Below are 25,000 nucleotides of genomic sequence, written 5' to 3' on the forward strand. Positions count from 1 at the left end.
CTTTTCAGTCAGTGCGTTTACATGATGGTATAATTCTCATCTTGCTTTAGTCGGACTCTGCTATCTTTTGGGGGATCTGCTGTTATCCCAATATACATGGCAGTGAGTAATTCGAATCATTGGCCTTTGAAAGCATGTCATATCCGATACGATAGGTGGCGCTGTTTTCATTACAACTCGTGGTGAAACAGCCATTTCCGCTTGACCTCTTCACCACTACCAACAACAACCAACAACAACAACAACAACATTTCGAGAAAGATGGCGAACAGAGAGCAAGGCGAAGCTACATCCCTCTACTGTTCTTGCATGATGTTAATAGTGACATTATCGTCTCTTTCGACTCCCGGGTCACGACATGGGAGGGAGGAGGGAGGAGGGCGGCGGGATCTCAAGCATGCGCAAAGACGCAAAGTCCAGTTCCTAATCGAATTCACCGTTACATGCCGCGATAGTCGAATTATCAACCGGATCGGATCGAGTTATCCAGGGTGTTAATCGGATCGTAGTCGGACCGCACATAGTCGAACAAAGGTGTTTACATGAAACGGATGATTCGATTTCAGTCCGACTAAGCCAGTTATTCGAATGCATGTAAACACGGTCAATGTGTCTATCTCCCTCTCTCCTTTTCTCTTGTTAATTTGTCTCTCTCCCTCTCCTCCCCTTCTCCCTCATCTCAATTAGTCTATCTTTCTCTTCTCAATGTATCTCTCTCCCTCCCTCTCTCTTCTCAATGTGACTCTCTCCTTCTTTCTCTCCCCCCCCCCCTCTCTCTCTCTCTCCCCCCCTCTCTCTCTCTCTCCCTGTCTCTCTCATCATGTACACTTGTAGCTGACATCAAGGGGCCCAGCAGGGATCAAACCGGGCCCCATCTGTTGCCATGTCAACGGTCCATGAATACCAGCGGCGGAGCCGTTTTGATCTATTGAATATGAAGCAGAGGCTAAAATAAGAAGTCTGGTTCTCATCCCCCCCCCCCTCACCTGCTCGGCCTTCTGGTGGAAGACGGAGGACATGGCGAGGATGGTGGAGCGCTCGTCCAGCGCCGCGGCGAAGCCCTTCCAGTCCAGGTCCAGCTGAGCTGAGATCTGCTGGATCTGGGTGGAGGCGTAGTGGCCGGCCTCCGCCAGCCGGCTCGCCACCGACATGATTCTGTTGATGTTGACGTAGGCGTTCTGGGAGGAGGAAACGTCATGAGCAGAGGGGGCGGAGCCTCTTGGTCGATAACCGGGGCACTAGTGTTGATATTCTGAGTAAAATACTGCATCAAGAAACTCTATGGAACTTTTCTGTTGTTTTCTTTATACTCTTTTTAAAAGTCCTGAACTATGCAAAAGAATATATAAACGAATAAATAATGATATATAAATAAATAATTATATATAAATAATTATATATAAATATATATATAATTATAAATACATAATTATATAAATAATTATAAACATAATTATATATTTAAATAATTACATATATACATAATTATATATGAATAAATATATATAAATAATTACATATAAATATTGTATATACATAAATTAATGTATATCTATAAATATAAAACATTATATATTAATAAATATAAATGAATAATTACATATGAATAATTATACATATAAATAAATATTAATAAATAATTATATATAAATAATGAAATATACAGTATATACACACACATCTCTAAATAATTATATATATATATAAGTAAATATAAATTACGTCTTAATCTTCTGTACTAAATAAAGAATGCTCTTTTAAGATTTGTAGGAGTGTTAATTTGTTTTCTTGCAACTGCTTGAGTTTGCTCTGTTATAATAACAACAATAATAATAGTAGTCGTATTGGTTTTAGTATTATAGCACCTTTCAAACATTAAATGCAGCACAAAGTGTGCATCAATAAGGATAGAACAAACTTAGAAAACAGGATAAAATAAAATAAAATAAATAAAATACATAGACATGACATAAGATTTAAAATAATATAATATTATATATATTTTTTAAATGTCCTCATATTTGCAGCATTTTCATCAATAAGCAATGAAAAGTCTCCATTCTCTTCCACTCATTTTGTATTTTGCATATTTTTAAGACAATACATTACAGCGGCTACCATGGAGTTCATGGCGAAGTGGTTGTGCTGCGTCTGCAGCTCCACGGCGTGCTGGTACCCCCGGCCGATCTCCGTGTGGCTCTGCAGGAACAGCTCCTTGTTGTGGCTGATCCAGTCGAACATCTGCACACACACACACACACACAGTATTTATAACATTTGGGAAGCGCATTCAATGGATTTTCCGGACTTTTCCAGGATTTTAACATTTTTGAGATTTTGAAATCTCGGTGCATACACATGAAAAAAAGAAGATTTTTTTTAAATTTAAACTAATAATGACAATTCCAAAGCATACAGTATATACTGTGTAAATTAACATATGAATATATCAAATTTCCACAACTTTTGGGATTTAATTTTTTTCTGGCTTTTCCAGGCCAGGAAATAACCATTTTTTAAATTGCATGACTTTTCCAGGTTTTCCATGACCGTATATTTTGACCAATGGGTTTCTAGGACTTTAAACTAAATTTCCATGACCAAACATTTTGTGAAATCTCGGGTGTGTATACATGAAAAAATGAGAAAATGCCCCATTTAAAGCAAAAAAAGACAATTCCAAAGTATACAGGATATACCGTATAAATTATCACATGATTATAACAAATTAAGACAACTTTACCAAAAATGTTGGCATTAATTTCTTTCTCAATGACTTTTCCAGGCCAGGAAATAACCATTTTCTTTAAAATTACAAGACTTTTCCAGGTTTTCTGAAAGCTGAAAGTTGCATCAGGATCAAATGTGAGGGACCATTTCTATCAAATCAAAAGTTTTTCTCAAACTGACCTCTTGACTGTTTTAAAGCGCGTAAGCGGACCTCGAGTTCGGAGTTCAGAGCTCTTCGCCGAACTTTAACGGTGCGACTGCGAGGCCGAGCTGCTTTCTCAGCATGTGGAGAGCCAAATAATCTCTTAATGGATCGTACTTCCATCACCACCAGACGCCGTTGCAGCTGGCGGCTCCAGAAACTGTGTATTGATTTTTTTGGTGCCTTTTTGCACGATGCGTTTGAAGCTGAGCGGACAGGAGTTCAGAACATTAAAGTCTGGCAGCTGCTGCCCCGGACTAATTGTGTGTCTGCCGTCGACGTCTGGAGAACAAAAACGTTGCCATAGCTTGAGAGAAACCGCGATGTAAACACAGACGGTAAACAAACAGAAGGGGTATTCCTGTAAAGTGGCAATAAACAGGTTTATCTCGAGCTCCAACTTATGATGATAAAGAGATCGTCTCTCCGTGCGCCTCGCTTTCACGCCACTGACCAGTCAGACCAACGCCTTGGTTTTGTTTTCCCGGTAGCAGGCGGTAACTGACAGTAGCTAACGGTAGTTATCCCCAGCTAACGATGAGTCCGAATGTACGTTCTTTAGCAAACGAGCTAACAAGCTAGCAAGAGTCGAACACCTCACTTTATCGCTAATGAGGGACTGTTCAAGTCTTTGGTTTTTTTTCCCAGGGAGCAAGCGGTAGCTAGCAGTAGCTAACGGTAGTTATACCCAGCTAACGATGAGTCTGAATGTACGTTCTTCAGCTAATGAGCTAACAAGTTAACGAGCTAACAAGCTAACGATAGGGGAACACCTCAACACTAATGATATGATATGATATTCCTTTATTCGTCCCACAGTGGGGACATTTCAAAAATCACAGCAGTAGTGCACGTCAGAGCATCAATGAAAATAAATATAAAACAAAACCAAATACTAAAAACTAAATACTAATACTAAATGGGGGAAAATTAAGTAAAGTGCTGAGTTTTCCAGAATGAGGGACTGTTCAAGCAGCTACCAAGGCTACCACCTCATCCCCTTTCTCCGGACTGTTTCTCTGGCTCTTGATTGTTGTTGTGCGTCCCCTCCCCCCCTCCTCTCCTTGCGTAAACCCCAATCCCCCCCCCACCCCGCACACCGACTGGGAAAAAACGATTTTCTTTTCTTTTTCCTCTCCGTTTGCTTTCCAGTAAATATTTACTGCTCCCGCATGTGAATTCCTGAGTGGAACGGCACACACCAGGTCGGCTGACGCCCGTCTGTGTATCCCGTCCGCAACACTTTGGGTTCTACCAAACACAGAGGCGGCGAGGGGGGTTACAGGTTGACATCATCACCGGCGACGTATTGGTTTTTATTAGGGTGTGCAGACGTCAGAAACCTCAGTCATCGGTCCAGAAATGCTGCATTTTATTTGACAGTATTTCTCCAGCCGTTAGAAAGGCGTTGAAAATCAAAGCATTCCAGTGTTTGCAATAAGCTGTAACGTCTCGGAGCGAGACTGAAATAGTCTTTGCATGTTGCGGTCAACGGGCTGGTATGGTGAAGATGAATGGAATCCCAGCGTCGAGTCCCAACCGCGGCTAATCGCTTTACTGGTGTTGTAAAAGCGAAGCGGGGGCCGGCTGGGTTTCCTGCTGGAGCGACGGCTTCCTCTGTTGAGAAGAACCGGGCCAATCCATTCGGTTCACCGAGGAGTTTCCGGAGACCTTTCACGGCGACACTCGACGTGGGGAAAAACTCATGTTCCCCGTGTGGATATTTTTGGCTCGCTTAGCGAGCATCAGGCTTCCGGTGTGACTCACCTTCTCGGCGTCCTGTTCGAACAGACGCAGCTGGAAGCACTGGTCCAGCTTCAGCTTCCTCACGTGCCACATCTGATGGAGATGCTGCCGGGTGGAGTGAAGCTTATCCAGCAGGCTGGCCACCTGGGGAACACAATACACAATTAGAAAGCGAGAATTAAAAACCGTGAGATGACTTCCATCCATTTGGAGCCGAGTGAAACAGGGTTTGATTGGGAGAAAACGTGCTCATGATTGGACAGTTCACAAGCACCTCCAAATGTATGTTTTGCTGTTAAAGGTTACTTCAGTATTTATCCGCCTCATTACCTTCGCATTGAAAATGCGGAAGGTAATGTTTTGATCGCCGTGTATTTATTTATTTATTTATTTGTATGCGTGTTATTCGCATAACACAAAAAGTATTAAACCGAATCGCATGAAATTCAGTGGGATGATTGGTTATTATCCGGGGACCATTTGATTCGATTTAGGGATCGATCGGGTCAAAGGTCATGGTCAAGGTCATGAAAAGGTCCACATCTTCTTTTTACCATAGCACGGTCAATTTTTATCCAATTGGCATGCAACTAATGCCAAAATGTTCATAATTCAATGCCCAATCTTGTGATATGCGAAGGTATGCGCTCTACCGAGTGCCCATTCTAGTTATGTTATGTTTTGATCGCCGTGTATTTATTTATTTGTATGTGTGTTACTCACCTAACTCAAAAAGTACTAAACCAAATCGCATGAAATTTGGTGGGATGATTGGTTATTATCTGGGGACCATTTGATTAGATTATGGGATCGATCGGGTCAAAGGTCAAGGTCATGAAAATGTCAACGTCTTCTTTTTACCATAGCACGGTAAATTTGTCTCCAATTGGCATGCAACTAATGCCAAAATGTTCATAATTCAATGTCCAATCTTGTGATATGCGAAGGTATGCACTCTACCGAGTGCCCGTTCTAGTTACTCCATGTTTTTGCGTCTTATGTGACTAACAGGGACACATATTCTTGTAATTGGTCCAGCATTGAAGGAGAACACTGCAGCAGCGGGTTGTTTGAGAACATGCATCGTCAGGTTATCCCTGACAAGTATATCTATAACTCTGCTCTCCAATATTCATATTAATGTGTGTTTCTACGGGCTTTACACACTTTGTGCAAACATCACGTGCAACGAAACCCGCTGCGCCCTTTCACCGTGGAATCTCCGGCTAACGAGCCCGACATGTGGCGAGCAGCTAACCCCTCAGCGCTAATGAGGGACGGCAACGAGCCGCGGACCCCGACCAGGTGAGCGTAGAATGAGACGGGCATTTAGATCGTGCGTTACGTGATGGTGGGCTCTCCGTGATCCGCTGGTTTTAATGATGGACATGCAGAACCTCGGTAGGAGCATCACCTCGTTTGGTACTTACTGTTATACTTCCTGGTTAACCAAACACTTGTCTGTTCATTGAATTGTTAGCTAATGTTAACCAAACAGATTCATCTATGAAGTGAATTGTTCGCTGATGCTAACTAAACAGATTTAACTGGAAAGTGAATTGTTCGCGAACGTAAACCATACAGATTCAACTGTATAGTGAATTGTTAGCTAACGTAAACCAAACAGATTAAACTTTTCTTACAGTTGAGAAGCGTTAAACAGTCGTTCTGTTGTTCCCCCATGGGGCGGTTCGGAGGGCCTTTCCCCCAAACTGTATTGAGATTAATTGGATGTGGCGTCTCTTCAGCCGGAGGGACTTTACCTTGGGCACCAAGCTCTGGAAGTCAGCAGAGCCTGAGATGCAGTTCCTCCCTGAAAAACCTTCACTAGATCGGATGCACAGCAGCAACCTCTGGCCCTCCCGGTCCAGCTCCTCCACTGGTGCCTTCAACACCTCCAGGAGAGAATCAAAAAGGTCTTTAGTGTCCGACATGATTCACCGTTGTATTTAATGGTGAGACAATTCTCCAGCTAATAAAAATGCAACCACTTTCTTTAGATTTCTACAGTTCGTCTCAGACTCTCCTGAGGGTAGCTCACGGACCTTTTTCTTCAGCTGCGTGTGATCGTCTATTAACCGACGAGATCCCTCAACATCTGCAGGAAACTCCTTCTTGGACTGAAGCTCCTGCAACGCAGAGTACAACTGTTTTCATGTTGGCGTGAGCAGTTCCTTTCATCCTTTTAAACCTCCCATCCATCCATCCATCTTCCCCTTGATTGACCATTCATTCATCTGCCCATCCCGCACCTGCAGGTCTTCCAGTCTGGACAGCAGGTGAACAGCATTGGACATGAACTCCTCCAGAGAGACTCTCAGCTCCATCCACTCCTCGTGGTTGTAGTCCAGAGAGCCTTCGAAGTCGTCCGTCAGCTGGGAGGGGTCCACCAGTTTGGCCAGACCTTCAACCGACACCATGCTGGTCTAGTGAGCAGAAATATCAAGAGAAATATCAAGAGAAATATCTAAATGTATGTTGTTGTTTTTAGCAATGATGGATCAGACAGGTTTTAGTCTTGTGTTCCATGATATCATGTAATTTACAAAAAGAAAGAAAGTAGTGGACTACTCATATTCTACATTAAGATTACCGAAAACAGAGATATAATTAATTAATTAATTATTGTTAAGCATTAGGCACATACTAAATGAGCTAAGGGAAAGTGAGCTATTAAATCCAACATTGGTAGCATGTGGCCTGAAGTGAGCATAAAGAGCTGCTATTGTGGTTCTGCTACTGCGGAGAACAGGCTTTAAGTATTTAAAACATTATTAAACAAATAGTTTGAGCCTCTAAACTGTTGGGTCATCCAAACCAGACGGTTGAAGCTGATTAAACTTAGTTAACACGAGCCAGTTCCACCTGTAGAGTGACATGTTAGCTAACGTTAACCAAACACTCGCCTCTTAACCCTTGTGTTGCCTTAGGGTCATTTTGACCCGAATCAATATACACCCCTCTGTGTTATATTTATATTTACATATTTACCCCTTGGGTTCAATTTGACGACCAGCATTAAAAAAACCTCCAGAAAATTATTATTTAATTTTGTTTTCCAAAGTGTGTGTGACTTTTTTGTTTTGTTTGTTGTTGAACACCACCGACACACCGAACATTAAACATTGAATGGGGTCAAATTATCCGGGAGGCGGAGGGTATATTGGTCAAAAAAAAAAATTCTAAACTGGCAACAAAGTAAAAAGTGATATTATTAAGCAGCGCACTTGTTAAGTGAATTGTTAACTAGAGTTAACAAAACAGATTTACCTGTTAAGTGAATTATTAGCTAATGTTAACCAAACAATTTCATCTATTAAGTGAACTGTTAGCTAACGTGAACCAAACAGATTCACCTGTTAAGTGAATTGTTAGCTAACGTTAATCAAACAGTTTAAAACAATTTCATTCATTAAGTGAACTGTTAGTTAACGTGAACCAAACAGATTCACCTGTTAAGTGAATTGTTAGCTAACGTTAATCAAACAGTTTAACCGGTTCATAAATTATTAGCTAATGTTAACCAAACAATTTCATTTATTAAGTGAACTGTTAGCTAACGTTAACCAGACACTCGCCTGTTAAGTGAATTGTTAGCTAACGTTAACCAAACACTCGCTTGTGAAGTGAATTGTTCGCTAACATTAACCAAACACTCGCTTGTTAAGTGAATTGTTAGCTAACGTTAACCAGACACTCGCCTGTTAAGTGAATTGTTAGCTAACGTTAATCAAACAGTTTAACCGGTTAAGTAAATTATTAGCTAATACCAAACAATTTCATCAATGAAGTGAACTGTTAGCTAATGTTAACAAAACAGATTCAATTGTATATTGAATTGTTAGCTAACGTTAATCAAACAGTTTATCTTGTTAAGTGAATTGTTAGCTAACTGAAGCCAAACACGTATGAAAAATAAAAATAATGGTTACATTTTTCTTTAAAAGGTTTTTGGCGGATTTTAAACAAATAATAATAAAGATGTAATGATTTTAGTACATGGGACGTAAAGACGTTGAATGTATTGAGGCCATTTATTGTTCTCTTCCTGCTTCTAGCAGACAATGGTTTCCCCGTGGGGATCATCAAAGACGAGCATCACGCTGTCCAAGAACAAAATGAAATCTGAAGGGAGTCTGCGATGGATGAAACCCTCAAAAGAAATCCGAGAAGCCCGCTGACCTCGAAGGAGAACTTCGCACTGCCGAAGTTCGTCTTCTGCTTCTGCCAGAAGTTGTCCGGCTTGATGATGAGCGCCACGCAGATCTCGGCCGGGAAGAACTCCTGCAGCGTCTTCAGCAGAGGCTTGATCAGCTCCCACTTGGAGCCGCGCATGTCGATGATGACGGTGAAACCACGTTTACACACGTCCTCGCTGGCGGCAGAATCCACGGGCCGACGGGCGAGGAGGCAGGAGATGAGACGACGGAGAGAAGTTCAGAAGAGAAAGGGTGGAGAGAAGACGAAAGAAGCTCCTGAATAGAGAAATCAATGCACGACGCTCGCTTTAATCCTCCACGTTTGTCGGTCGGTTACACCAGACTAATTACTCGGAGAACCCTTCAGGGAGCCGTCGTCTGCACCGCGCTGCAGGGAAGCAGCCGAGGCCACGAGCTCGCATTCAGTCACTAATATGTCCTGAGTGAAATACGATGATTTATTCCTCAGATTATAACATTCGGTAAGCAAATTAGAAACTATTTCTTGACCGGGGGAGCGCCGACTTCCTGCAGTGTCTACTGTTTCCAGTCTTAATGTAACACGAAGCCGACTGGATGCACTTATACACTACCGTTCAAAAGTTTGGGGTCACTTAGAAATGTCTTTATTTTTCAAAGAAAAGCACTGTTTTTTCAATAAAGATAACATTAATCAGAAATACACTCTATACATTGTTAATGTGGTAAATGACTATTCTAGGTGGAAGTGTCTGGTTTCTAATGAAATATCTCCATAGGTGTATAGAGGCCCATTTCCATCAACGATCACTCCAGTGTTCTAATGGTACATTGTGTTTGCTAATCGCCTTAGAAGACTAATGTCTGATTAGAAAACCCTTGTGCAATTATGTTAGCACAGCTGAAAACAGTTATGCTGGTGATATAAGCTATACAACTGGCCTTCCTTTGAGCTTGAAGTTTGAAGAACAAAATTAATACTTCAAATATTAATCATTATTTCTAACCTTGTCAATGTCTTCTATGAAATGTTCAATTCATTTATAAATAAAAGTGAGTTTTCATGGAAGACAGGAAATTGTCTGGATGACCCCAAACTTTTGAACGGTAGTGTATTTACAGTGACGAGAGCGGCGTCGACATTTTCATCTATCCGCGGGAAAAAAACCATCCCCTCATCAAATTAATTCGCCAACAGTGTAGTTCACATGTGGTGCGGATCAGTGCCCCGAGAAGCAACGGATATGCATTGAAATATACAGATTTTCAGATCTGTTCTGGGCTCGCCGCTCGCATCGGGCTATGTAAATAAACGTGAGGTGAAGACAACAGAATGCCTTCCAGATGGCCGTTCGGCCGCACTTTGTTGAATGTTAATTCATGTGTGCGGGCGGGTTTGTATAAATTGTATGCCACATATATTCGTCGCTGTAAATATGTAAACAAATTAGACAAAGAAGGGGACGGGGGGATTTTCTATAGAAATGGGAGTCAATTGGTAATACGTTTTTAGTTGAAGAAAGTTTAATCGAAACAACGTGTGGTACCACCAACTGAGGACCAGGAGCTGCTCGGAAACCAGTGCAGAGAACCAGATGTGCCTACTGCAGTTTAATGGGCCTTCAATTCATCTTCTGCTGATTGGAGGGTACAAAAAAAAAATTACTGGAATGACTTCATATACACACACACACACACACACACACACACACACAGCCTCTATTAATACACATAAAACAAAAAGCACATCCATTATCGTACGCCTCTCGGAGGAAGCGCAAACTTCCCTCGTCGCCATGGAAACAGCAGCTCGATTAACAGGAGCAATCAGAGCGGGGGCCGATGGGGGATCGAAATGATAATATACATCTTCGTTTTTTGGTTTGTTTTTCAGCCAGGTGGATGTTTCAACATTCACGCCTCTCTCTCTCTCTCTCTCTCTCCTCCCCGCCGCTGCGTTCAAGGACACTCGATGACAGCTGATCATTTATTCAGCTAACGCAAAAATCAGATCATCTATTCAGCTTACGCAAAAATCAGATCATTTATTCAGCTAACGGCGAAAGAAAAAGGTGTAGGGTTCCAGGAACTCCGTGCAACATCCTCAGCTTGTGGAGAGGGGCGGCGGCGGCGGCTGCGGACTAAATTAAGACTCCCGAGTGTGAAGTGCGACAGACTCGCCGCTGTCTGCCGCGAACACTGCAGCTCTCACGCCGATGCTAATCAAACGCTGCTCTCGGTCTGCTGCCGCGACGTCGAAGAGAAAGGGCCGTTTGATTTGAGTGGATACCGATGAGGGCCACTCCACACACACTCCACCCTCACCGCTTCCTTCTGAGGAGCCGTGTTCACACGGCATCGCCCTGAATAACCAGGTTGACGAAGCTAACGCGGATAATAGCTAACGGTAAAAATGTGTGTGTGTGTGTGTGTGTGTGTGTGTGTGTGTGTGTGTGTGTGTACCTGGGCACAGTAGAAAGGTAGGTCACCAGCCTCCTCAGGTCCTCCTGTTTTATTCGGTCGTGGTTACTCCGAGCAGGAAACGTCAGGATCGGTCCTCCTCTTTTATCTCGCCCACCTGAGCCCAACAACAACAACAACAACAACAACAACAACAACAAGAGGACAGCTCAATGTTTCGCCAGTGTTTGAAACGCACTCCTTATTTTTCATTTCACAAAAACAATCAAGGAATTTTCTCCGGCGTCAAGTACGAACGGAGTTGCACGATCACTTGCATGACCGGTACTCGACCGGTTGCACGACCGGTACACAATAGCCGTCGTAGTAGCATCCATAATAACATAAGTGGTGTGAGCGGTCGTATTCCTGGATGGATGACTGAACCAGGCCAACTATCTCCATGTTTATGAGATGTTCCTCAGAAAGACGAATGAAGCAACCGGTTGAGATTAATTCTCCTCCTCCGTCATCCCAGAGGAGTACCTCCGGTTCTCATCTGCTCTTCCTTTCTTTACACTAATATCCCTAAATACCCGAAACAGGAACACACTTTTCCCGAAAGTCAAGCCTGAAATACAAACTCTCTCTCTTTCTCAGTCTGTGATAAATCACGTGAGCCGAGATGTTTGGGTTGGATTAATGTACGAAACGCAAACCGCACTGTTTACGAAGCGGCTGCTCAATCGTGGAAAACGGGGTTTGTGTGTTTTGAGCGTGTGATTTCGGGAAGGCAGCGAGCTGCCGTGATGTCGAGAGGAATCTCCATGACAGATCGTCGTTGGCTCTGTCTTCTACATCGCTCTTGCTCCCTCTCTTTCTCTCTCTCTCTCTTTTTCACCGGGACACGAAAGGAACGAAGCAGCGCTACAACCGATAACATGTTGAAGCGGTTAAGTCTTGCACCGCAGTGCGATCACTTTGTTTATGGAAGAAAAAAATCTTCCTTTTCAATACTGCAGTGAAATATAACATAGTATATGAATAAATATATATATATATAATTTTTTTATAAAAGAGCCTGAAAGCAACACCGAATAAATCCCCCCTAAATGTTAAATACATTATTACATACTGCAGTGGTTGTTTCAAATGGAAGGAGTTTCACTTTTTTTTTAAAGGTATGCATTATGGAAAGACATAACAATAACACTATGCAACGTTTAAAAAAACCATCTTCGTTGAAAAAATAATAATTAATGTTTACATTAAAACAAAATTGTAGATTATCTTTGATTGGCCAAAATGACATGTATTTTTTTACATAAAACATGCATTAATCCATTTTTATGAACTCCTGCATTTGAATCATGTATCAAAATGGGGTAAAGTATAATATATTGCATTGTTTATTAAAAAGATGTAGGTGGTATTACAATAATAAAAGTTGTCCAGTCTAAAACGTTGGACTCCTAATGGCCTCGACCTCCGAGTACACAGCGACAAGGAAAGTTTCAAAATAAAAGCCCCAAAACACATTCTATTTATTTTTAGCAATCTTTGCTTTGGTGTATTTTCTAACGAGTGCATCTGTAATATTTCGGTGGGTACGATATTTCATCCCGTCGTGTTCAGGTTCAAACCGCATCACGCGGCCCGAGGCCGACGGTTCGATTCCGTTGTGGAGTGAAACCGTCGGTGTGTCTGCTTCTCCCTGCTTGCTTTGGCACGCGGTCATCTGCAACGCCTGTTGGAGGCGGGTGGGGGGGGTTCACATAAGTCATGTTCAGGGTGTGAAGGGCCTGTGATGATTTTCCCTGCCCCGCTTCCTGTCTCAGGAGGTGTGCCGGTCCAGGTCCAGACCTCAGTGATCTCTTCTGCAGTGCTGGCGGTTTAAAGGCTGACACGGTGCGATTGAGTAAGACGGGTTGGATCGGTGAAGGGGGGTGGGGGGGGTCGTATCCACAATGTTGGGTGAGCTCCAAATTGCTGTGACTATGCGAAACCGGTCAGTATGCAGACTTGTCCTGCATGAGGCCGTGGCCAGGAGGGGGTTCCTGGACCGGTCCGTTGATGATGTCATCGCTCGAGGCAACTTCGGCGCCGTCAATTCACCTCCACTGAAACCGCTCGTTGTTTCTGCCACTTCATTGTTTTTATGAGTTTCGGCCGACATGATGGAAATTACCCCCGAAAGAGAAATAAAAACATATATATCCGTGACACCTTCACTTGACATCTCGACTTTCTCGGCCGATGGAGCAAACGACCACATTCACCGTCGACACGCACACACACACACACACGAGACGGTGGGTTTCAACCCCTTGAGGAGAACTCCAGCGTGAGAACGACGAGTTCTGATCCACGGGCTGCTGTGTTGTGATGTTTCTATGACCTCCGGGGTGTTACCACTACTTCCTGTCTCGGGGCGAGGAGTTCGGGACGTGACCTCACGCACTCGACACTCACCTGACACGAAGGCGACTTTCTCCTTCAACACAGGAAGGACATCCGACGCCTTGAGGACTTCCGTCCTCAGTGACCCTACAGAGAGGAACAGAGGAGCTTTTTAGTATTAATCCCATTCCTGAGAGAGAGAACACACCCACCTCGAGGTGTGTGTGTGTGTGTTCTCTGCTTTAACATACTGTCGAAAACCCCAAAGAGTCAGGGGACGAGCCCTCGTTCAAATGTGACCCCTTATGACCCCTACGCAACACAACCACAAAGAGACACAAAACCACTACAAAGAGACACAAAACAACTGCAAAGAGACACAAAACAACTACAAAGAGACTCAAAACAACTACAAACAGGCACAAAACAACTACAAAGAGACACAAAACAACTACAAAGAGACTCAAAACAACTACAAAGAGACACAAAACAACTACAAAGAGACACAAAACAACTACAAAGACTCAAAACTGCTACAAAGAGACACAAAACAACTACAAAGATACTCAAAACAACTACAAAGAGGCACAAAACAACTACAAAGAGACACAAAACTACTACAAAGAGACACAAAACCACTACAAAGATAAACAAAACAACTACAAAGAGACACAAAACTACTACAAAGACTCAAAACAGCTACAAAGAGACACAAAACAACTACAAAGAGACTCAAAACAACTACAAAGAGGCACAAAACAACTACAAAGAGACACAAAACCACTACAAAGACTCAAAACAGCTACAAAGAGGCACAAAACAGCTACAAAGAGACTCAAAACAACTACAAAGAGGTACAAAACAGCTACAAAGAGGCACAAAACTACTACAAAGACTCAAAACAACTACAAAGAGACACAAAACTACTACAAAGACTCAAAACAACAATATAAAGTGCAATACAACTACATAAACCTCAAATACAACAACAAATATAATCAAGAGACACAAAACAACAACAAAGAAACTCAAAATTACCACAAAGAGACACAAAGCAACTACAAATAGCTACAAAACGACCAAAACAATTACAAATTGACAATAAACAAACTACAAAGAGACAGAAAGCCACAGAGAGATGTGTGACAGCCTGTAGAGGAAGAAGAGTTCATCTTCCTCCTCCCATCCTCTCTCTCTCCTCTCCGTTCATGTGGTCAGCCGTCTGTCATGTTATGAAATCTCTCTCTCTCCCTCATTCTCACGTATGCTCTCTCTACCCCATCACCTCTCTCTCTCATTCTCTCTCACACTCTCCTCTCTCACTCCATGGAAATACAGGCTCAAATGTCCACGTCATGCTGTGTGTGTGCGTGTGATACACACACGCACACACACACAGCAAAAAATCTATCTCACGACACCGAAAGAGAGATGGACTCAAAATACGTGTTTTAAATCTCTAAAATAAATAAAAATGCAAACAAACTGCTTCATATTCAGGAAATATATTTTTTTAAAGGCCCAAAGAAAGTGATTATTTAAATATTCAAAAACTGGCAAAGTTTGTCAAGAGAATTGTCCATATAATATATATATATATATATATATAATTGTCAATATATATATATATATATATACACATATAATTATATATATATAATTGTCGATATACATATCATTATATATATATATATATTTATATATATCGACAATTATATATATATATCGACAATTATATCTATAGATATATGTGTATATATATAATTATATAATATAATTAAATGTATATATATATAATTATATATATATATCGACAATTATATATATAGATATTTGTGTATATATATATAATTATATAATATAATTAAATGTATATATATATAATTATATATATATATATCGACAATTATATATATAGATATTTGTGTATATATATAATTATATAATATAATTAAATGTATATATATATATATATATATATATATTCTAAATGGATTACGGGTGATTTGATTGGAAAGTGGAGAACTAGACGGGTGTGTGCCCGATGCTCTGACATCACATCGTTCCGGAGGTCGTTCTCTAACAACGTGACCAATCAGAGCCGTCCTGAGCTTAGCACCTGAGCGATTAGTCACGACCGTCGATGTCGCCCAAGGTTAATGATCCAATCGATCAGTTTTGTCGGCGTGTGCCAACGCTCTACAGAAACCGTATTGATGGATCGGATTCAGGCCTTGTTTGATTATCACAATGGATTTTTTTGCAAAGTTTATCTTCCAAATCCTAAATTATCTGTACGTGTTTAATTAGAAAGAGAAACGCTTTAATGAATCAGAAATTTAAAAAAACACGATTCTCCGTCTTTCATGTCGTACGCTCGCGATGACGTCATGACGTCATGACCTTTGCAATCCGCTCATACACATTATAACATGTTGAATGTATGAGTTGTATTGGTAACTTTTTGGGAAAAATATTCCAAGAAATTTATAATTTATTTATTTACGACTCAATTTCAATACTTTAATAATTGTTCCTGTTTAATTTACTTACATTATCATCATTTTTTGAAGATTCAAGATTCTACATATGGAGTTTAAAGAATTATTCTGTTAATTTTCAATATCTAGCAAAAGTTGGATTCATATTTTTTCTTTGATTTCTTTTATCAAATTTGATGTGAAAAAAACCATCCATTTTTTTTGCATTTCTTTTAATGACCACGTCGAAACTTATATAAATGATGGTTTATTCACATATACAACCTTGTAGCTGAGGTTGTATTCTGTGTTCATTGTGTTGTAAACAGCTGACAGCAGCTGCAGCGTGTGACGTGTGCAGGTATGTTCACACGATGCTCAACGCGCTGACGCTAATTAGCTTTCACGGCTCAATTGCTAATTGAGCTGGAATGGATCCAACCGGGCGGACACGCAATCCTCAACCTGCACACTTTCAGCCCGGTGTCGATGAGCCGGCGACTCAGTCAGCTTCGTTTATCTAACAACCGGCCGCTCGATGCCGTCGGACCGCTCACGTTGACTGATGTTCACGCATGGAGCGAAAGAATATATACAAACACACTCAAGGGCGGTCGAAGCCAGGAGAACACGTGCCATTATGTTAAAAACTGAATGATTTGCATAGAAAAACTAGAACGGGCACTCGGTAGAGCGCATACCTTCGCATATCACAAGATTGGGCATTGAATTCTGATCATTTTGGCATTAGTTGCATGCCAATTGCATAAAAGATGACCACGCTATGGTAAAAAGAAGATTTTGACCTGTCCATGACCTTGACCTTTGACCGGATTGATCCCAAAATCTAATCAAATGGTCCCCGGATAATAACCAATCATCCCACCAAATTTCATGCGATTCGGTTTAAAACTTTTTTTGTTATGCGAGTAACACGCATACAAATAAATAAATAAATAAATACACGGCGATCAAAACATAACCTTCCGCATTTTCAATGCAAAGGTAATAATTGGTGTTCCAGGAAATGAATGAAAGAACACAGAGAGAGAGAGAGAGAGAGATGCCAACATCAGCAGCTTCTTCTCACACAGCAGAGGAAGTGATGGACTATGTGGATAACCCGGTGAGGGAGACTGTCCATTACTGTTGAGAGGAAGCAGCTTTTGTATTTTTACACACACACACACACACACACAGAGATAAACACACACACACACACACACACACACAACCTTGGAGGCTGTATACAAGATTGTCTGCACTGAGTTTATCCATCCCCTTGATTTCAATAAAGGAAGATTTACAATACATGTATTCTCCATTAATGAAGAAAAATGAATGAAAATACTTCTGTTGTGATGAAAATCATGTTGTTGATAAAATGTATAAAACATTTAGTTTGAAGGTTTGACACAAATGTGTTTTTTTTCCTATTCTTCATTGCTTTCTTTCTCTGAAACCATTGTTGCTAACCAGGAAAAAAAGGAGATAAAGAGAATTATGCAAATAGTTACAACTGTCAATAAATGAGGACACTCCAGCAGAAGGTCACAAATAGCACACACACACACACAGTTGTTTTGGCCACTCACCACAGCATTACATTAAGTAACATTCATCCCCATACCAATTATTATCCTAACGTTAACCATAACCACAATATAAACACCAAAAACCAAAGACCTAACCGATAAGATGTGGTGGTTTACATTGTGGGGGCCATCTTTTACCAGGTCCCCAAACTGTGAGTGTGTGATCAGACCTTGGTCCCCACAACACACCTAAAACACACTCGCAAAACACACACTCTCCTGAGTGGCCTTGAAACAACGTGCCAATGATCAATAAACTGTGAGACAAAAATTGCAGAGAGAAAGAGATACAGAGAACATCTGAATATATAGAAACATTTGAAAATGTAGTGGTTTACATTGTGGAGACCATCTTTACAAGGTCCCCAAACTATGAGTGTGTAAATAGACCTTGGTCCCCACAACACACATAAAACACACTCGCAAAACACACACTCTCCTCAGTCGCCTTGAAACAACGTGCCAATGATCAATAAACTGCGAGACAGAAGTTGCAGAGAGAAAGACATACAGAGAACATCTGAATATATTATACAATACAAGTCCCGCCCCCTTGAATGCAGACTAGCCAATCACAGCGTAGCATCGGACAGTTCCGACCGGCAACTATCCGCAGCTAGTCATGGTGTAATGTTGTGCAATAGGCGATACTTGGAGAGGATGGAAGTAGATATGACTTTCTAAAACTATACTTTTAACAATACTTATTCCTCCATAGGAGCAGAAGTCTGGGGGCGGGGCTTAGCGAAGGATTACGACTCTAACAAAATGGGGAAAGACTCTCGACTCACAAAGTTAATTGAACGACTTTCGCGGTCGTCATTCCAGCTCCACCTTCAGGAGACTAACTGGATCCCGACGGCTCAGACAGGAAGTGGACGCTCCGAGTCCTCATTTCCTGCAAACTACCGGCTCATGTCGGCAGACCGCCCACGGAGGTGAAAATACAGTCGTGTTTGTTCAAATTGGGCTTATTCTGTCAAGTCCATTTTGAATTATCTACTATTTAAAAAAAATTATAACTGCGCCACACTTTTATTTCCAGACTTTCAGCTCCATCTGTGCACAATATTGTCTTATTATCACCTCCTGCCGGCAGTAACTGCGTTACCCATAAAGCATTGCAACAGCGGGAGCTCCACGATGTTCTGGTTTGTTCATTAGCTGCTGTAAGAGGAGGCCGACGCACACAGCTGCTGCTGATATTAACTCATCACTTCCTAAATATACTTGTGTATTACGTGGCTGAAGAATACAGTCGCCCTTTATTGTGAAAGTACCTCGAGGGCCGCTTCACAATCTGGATGTGGAATGTAGAAAAAAAAAAGGTTATGAGTGGAGACAAATAAATAAACAACAAGGGGCTGTTTCATTTTTATGAACAACGGGGACCTTTAAGCACTCGGACTGAACCAATCCGGTCCCAGGGGGTCTGTAGTTTAGCGGTTTGGTTTCGAAGGGGAACAAAAAAAAAAGGTTGAGCACATAAATATGGTCCGATCAAAAGCTCAAAACACTGTAAACTTATGCAATAAAGAAGAGTAATAACTGAGGAGGCACAGGGTCCACAACGGTAAACAAGTCTGAGAGAGGACCGGCAGCGAGGGACAAACCCACGACCTACAGGTGAGCTTATTCAATTCAATTCAGTTTATTTGTATAGCCCAATTTCACAAATTACAAATTTGTCTCGGAGTGTTTTACAATCTGTACACATAGACATCCCTGCCCCAAAACCTCACATCGGACCAGGAAAAACTCCCAAATAACCCTTCAGGGGGAAAAAAGGGAAGAAACCTTCAGGAGAGAACAGAGGAGGATCCCTCTCCAGGATGGACAGATGCAATAGATGTCATGTGACCAGAAGGACAGATTTAGAGTTAAAATACATTCAATGAATATGACAGAGTATATTCAGGTTAGTGTCAGGAGAAATGTGACGTGAAGAGAACAAGACAATTTGTTTTGTTGTTGTTGTTATTTTAGGTTTGCATGTGGTTCTGTAGGTTGCAACCGTCTCCTACAAGTGTCTCCTACAAGCATCTTCCACAAGCATCTACTACAAGCGTCTCCTACAGGTGTCTCCTACAGGTGTCTCATACAGGTGTCTCCTACAAGCGTCTCCTACAGGTGTCTCCTACAAGCGTCTCCTACAGGTGTCTCCTACAGGTGTCTCATACAGGTGTCTCCTACAAGCGTCTCCTACAGGTGTCTCCTACAAGCGTCTCCTACAGGTGTCTCCTACAAGCGTCTCCTACAAGTGTCTCCTACAACCGTCTCCTACAGGTGTCTCTTACAACTGTCTCCTACAGGTGTCTCCTACAACCGTCTCCTACAAGTGTCTCCTACAAGCATCTCCCACAAGCATCTCCCACAAGCGTCTCCTACAAGTGTCTCCTACAGGTGTCTCATACAGGTGTCTCCTACAAGCGTCTCCTACAGGTGTCTCCTACAACCGTCTCCTACAGGTGTCTCCTACAGGTGTCTCCTACAACCGTCTCCTACAGGTGTCTCCTACAACCGTCTCCTACAAGCGTCTCCTACAGGTGTCTCCTACAAGTGTCTCCTACAAGTATGTATTCTTTGACGTAGTAAAGCTATTTTTCCAACATCATCAGTAGCTTCCGTTCCCTGTTCTTTAAAGTCTGTTTCGCGAAATAATTAAAAATAAAGTACGAGTGTCTCCTACAACCGTCTCCTACAGGTGTCTCTTACAACTGTCTCCTACAAGCATCTCCCACAAGCGTCTCCTACAGGTGTCTCATACAGGTGTCTCCTACAAGCGTCTCCTACAGGTGTCTCCTACAGGTGTCTCCTACAACTGTCTCCTACAGGTGTCTCCTACAACCGTCTCCTACAAGTGTCTCCTACAACCGTCTCCTACAGGTGTCTCTTACAACTGTCTCCTACAGGTGTCTCCTACAACCGTCTCCTACAAGTGTCTCCTACAACCGTCTCCTACAAGTGTCTCCTACAACCGTCTCCTACAAGTGTCTCCTACAACCGTCTTCTACAAGTGTCTCCTACAAGCGTCTCCTACAGGTGTCTCCTACAACCGTCTCCTACAACCGTCTCCTACAAGTGTCTCCTACAAGTGTCTCCTACAGGTGTCTCCTACAACCGTCTCCTACAGGTGTCTCCTACAACCGTCTCCTACAAGTGTCTCCTACAAGTGTCTCCTACAGGTGTCTCCTACAGGTGTCTCCTACAACCATCTCCTACAACCGTCTCCTACAGGTGTCTCCTACAACCGTCTCCTACAAGTGTCTCCTACAGGTGTCTCCTACAGGTGTCTCCTACAACCGTCTCCTACAACTGTCTCCTACAGGTGTCTCCTACAACCGTCTCCTACAGGTGTCTCCTACAGGTGTCTCCTACAACCGTCTCCTACAGCTGTCTCCTACAGGTGTCTCCTACAACCGTCTCCTACAAGTGTCTCCTACAAGCGTCTCCTACAGGTGTCTCCTACAACCGTCTCCTACAGGTGTCTCCTACAACCGTCTCCTACAGGTGTCTCCTACAGGTGTCTCCTACAACCGTCTCCTACAGGTGTCTCCTACAGGTGTCTCCTACAGGTGTCTCCTACAGGTGTCTCCTACAACCGTCTCCTACAAGCGTCTCCTACAGGTGTCTCCTACAAGTGTCTCCTACAGGTGTCTCCTACAACCGTCTCCTACAGGTGTCTCCTACAGGTGTCTCCTACAACCGTCTCCTACAGGTGTCTCCTACAGGTGTCTCCTACAACCGTCTCCTACAAGCGTCTCCTACAGGTGTCTCCTACAAGTGTCTCCTACAAGTATGTATTCTTTGACGTAGTAAAGCTATTTTTCCAACATCATCAGTAGCTTCCGTTCCCTGTTCTTTAAAGTCTGTTTCGCGAAAGAATTACAAATAAAGTACGAATGAAGTCGATTTTTTCAAGGCTTGAAACGCCATTTTCCATTTAAAACCCTGAACCTGGACGCAGACGGACCTTTTGTTTAAAGAGTCACCACGACGATACTCACTACTTTCTGTCTTTGACACGACAACGATGACAATGTCACTCCTCATCCTGTGGAGACGCCGACGTGAGACGAGTTCTATGATTTCTTAATTTTGTCATTGTAAGAAAGGACATCGAGTCAGAACTCTCTCTCTCTCTCTTTCTCTCGCTCTCTCTCTCTGGTCAAATATTCAATCAAATGTGGGTCTCAGGTATTTAATAACTGTCATGCATGCTTCTGTTCCTGCCATGGCTCTTCTTTCTGTCTGCTTTGACACACACACCTTTGATCCATCCAGCATGTGTTTTATCCATCAGAGATGTTCAACACACACACACACACACACAGGTTCAGCGTGTGCTGTACAGTAGCAGCAGTGATTACAGCAGCACATGGCCATTAAAAACACACAAGAACGAATAACTTGTGGCCGTTGAATTGACTTGACACGCATACGCAGAGCGGGGAGGCGGAGCTTATAGACAAAAAAAGTCTGAATCTTCATGTTTGCCAAAATGGAGGCCGACTTCATCCAGAAAACTCAGCGGTTAACTAGCGTTAGCTCCCTAACCGTGTAGCAACCGTAGCTTAAAGGCACATACAAGCTCCTGGTGATCGTAATTGAGACAGATAATAAACGCTAATGACGTCTCTCGATGCTTTTTCGGTCTTAGTTGAGTTATATTCTATGTGAGGGCGTTCAGGGCGCTCTTGGAACATCGAAAATTTATAAAAAAATGCTCTAGCTTATGCGAAAAGCCGCGCTGCTAAAAACGCCCTCAGGTCTGATCAGAATACAAGATGGCGGGATGTTATTACTTGCTCGCCATTCGGTTTCTTCAATATTCAAGTTAATTGCTTCCAAAAAAAAACTTCTTCTCGTGAGCCAGAAGCTGCACTGCTAGCGACACGGCGGCGGCGGCTACATTAGCGGCTAACGCGCTGAAGCAATGACACACGGATTTTGTTCTTTGCTTTTCCGACAGGAAAAAAGAAAAAACTTAAATACTGGGAAAGGGACAAAGTGACAATTCAACCAAAGTATTCTCTGTTTATTTAAAACCCCTCAGACTCAACCAGCAGAATAAAACACACACACTGGGAATAAAAAACATGAATTAATACATGCTCGCGAAAGTAATTAATTCAAATTAAGCCTGCTTTCATAACGCCTCACCTAAAACAGCACAATCAGAACATATGCTAATCAACTTCAACTTTTAAAGACAGATTTAAGACTAAATGACGTTAAACAACCAGCGGAAGTCGGCATGAAACACACTGAATAACATCTGTAAAATGCATTAATTTAAATGAAGCCTTTTAATGCCTCACCTAAACAACACAACCAGAACACACGCTACACAACTTACCACCACTTGTTAAAGTAGAAAATGAAGTAAATAATGTCTAAACTATTGAGCAAGCAAAGGTCAAAGGTCGGGCTCTGGGAGCTCGTGTCCCTTGATGGTTCGGCCCGTCGTAAACATGTGAGAGACTTTAAATACAGGAAGTGGACACGTGAACTTCACTCTGATAGATCAAAGAGTTTCATCTGCGATGATTCTGATTGGACTAAAATAATCCTCAGTGATGGAACGAGATCCTCTAGATCTTTTAAATGAAACACAGACACGCCCCCCCCCCCCCCCCCCCGACTCCTTGTCCTCAGATGATAAAACTTTATAGAATCGTAGCTCAAGATTTTTTTTTTTAAAGGCAAAAATAATGCAAATATTGGGAAGAAAATGAATACAACATCACAAAGTTAATGTACTGTAAAGAAAATACTGGCGCAAGGGATCCCCCCGAACACACACACACACACACACACAGTCTCTGTGATCACTGATTTACTGCCTTGTAATATTTCAAAGAGGAAAAGTTACACAAAAACCACTGGGACCAACTCGAGCACACACACACACACACACTCACACACACACACACACACACACACACACACACGGAGTCCTCAGAAGTCTCTCAGAAGGCGGTCGTGTGTTTTTTCATTTGGTTGTGGGCATAAATGGCGCTCTAATGTTTTGTCCCTGTGAAGTTCGTGCGCGTGTGTCGTCGGTTGTCTCGCGGGTTCTCTTCGGTTGCCACGGTTCCCCCGAAAACCCCGTCAATTAATGTCACACACACACACACACACACACTACCACAGGGAAAAAGCGTAAGCGTTCAACCATGAATGTGCTCCGGCGTGTACATGTGTGTTTCTTTTTGTCGTCGCAAGGTCACACAGCCAGTAAGTGATGTCACTGATGTGTGTGTGTGTGATAAGTTTTATCTATGTCTATTCTTATGTCTAACACACACACACACACAGACACACACACACACACACAGACATAGCCGGCCTTCAACGTTTCCAGACGTGTGCGTGTCAAAGGTCAACGTGAGCTCCGGCTGGAACCATTAACACGCCGGAGCTCCAATGATGGGACGACCTTCAGGAGAGAGGGACCGCGACTGCGGAAACAGTGTGTGTGTGGGGGGGGGGGGGGGGCTCCAAGTCCTGTTCCCGTCAGCCCGTGAGAGGCAGCTGTCGGCCGGACGGCGAAGGTGACACTGAGGATGCTCAGACGGCCAAAAAATACGTAATTTTTTCTTCTTCTTTCTTTTAGCGTTATTAAAGGGCCAGTACATCTCTGTGAAGCCCAGGAGGCTCGTCTGTGTGTGTGTGTGTGTGTGTGTGTGCGCTCGATAACTTTTGAATAATGATCACATACGTGCAGTTTAACAGCTTCATGCAAAACACAACTGCAGTGGGAGTAAAGCCTCTCACACACACACACACACACACACACACACGGCAACAGGTGAGGCCGTCTGCGCCCGCGGCAGCAGCTGGGGGTTGGGTTGCGTCAGCTGTTCCACGGAGGTCCCCCTACACCTTAAATTACACATTCAGAGGAACAAGTGTTTGCAGCTCTTGCCGGTCAGGGAGCAGACGGGCATGTTCTCAGACGCCTCGGGGCTCCAGAGGACCCGTCGAACGCGAGAGGTCACCGGAAGGGACCCCATGGATTCATCGCGTTCCCGCTAGACGCACGTTGTTTACGGCAAGGCTGCGCCGTACCTTTAAGAACTGGGGTTACATTCGAGTAACTCTGGCAGACCTGACCTCCACCTTCACCTCCACACGTAGAGAGGAAATGGAAAGCGTCAGCAGAGAGGTGGAGGAGGAGGTGCAGATGGAGGAGGAGGAGGTGGAGGTGGTGGAGGTGGAGGAGGAGGAGGTGGTAAAGGTGGAGGAGGAGGAGGTGAAGGTGGA

The 25,000-nt window shown here is 42.8% G+C and overlaps 1 protein-coding gene across 1 annotated transcript in view; it reads right to left on the reverse strand.

Annotated features, from left to right (window-relative positions):
• kalrna (kalirin RhoGEF kinase a) overlaps positions 1–25,000 on the reverse strand; it is a 151,787-nt gene that overhangs the window by 92,859 nt on the left and 33,928 nt on the right. Inside the window, exons 2-10 of the mRNA XM_056439154.1 lie at positions 13,729–13,803; positions 11,320–11,434; positions 8,861–9,053; positions 6,931–7,104; positions 6,724–6,807; positions 6,442–6,573; positions 4,700–4,822; positions 2,119–2,241; positions 987–1,178 (exon numbers count right to left, since the gene is read on the reverse strand). Coding sequence (XP_056295129.1) covers positions 987–1,178; positions 2,119–2,241; positions 4,700–4,822; positions 6,442–6,573; positions 6,724–6,807; positions 6,931–7,104; positions 8,861–9,053; positions 11,320–11,434; positions 13,729–13,803 — 1,211 coding nt within the window. The remainder of the gene's footprint in view (positions 1–986; positions 1,179–2,118; positions 2,242–4,699; positions 4,823–6,441; positions 6,574–6,723; positions 6,808–6,930; positions 7,105–8,860; positions 9,054–11,319; positions 11,435–13,728; positions 13,804–25,000) is intronic.

This window comes from Pseudoliparis swirei, chromosome 2 (assembly GCF_029220125.1).
Source record: "Pseudoliparis swirei isolate HS2019 ecotype Mariana Trench chromosome 2, NWPU_hadal_v1, whole genome shotgun sequence".
In the NCBI taxonomy this organism is placed as follows: domain Eukaryota; kingdom Metazoa; phylum Chordata; class Actinopteri; order Perciformes; family Liparidae; genus Pseudoliparis; species Pseudoliparis swirei.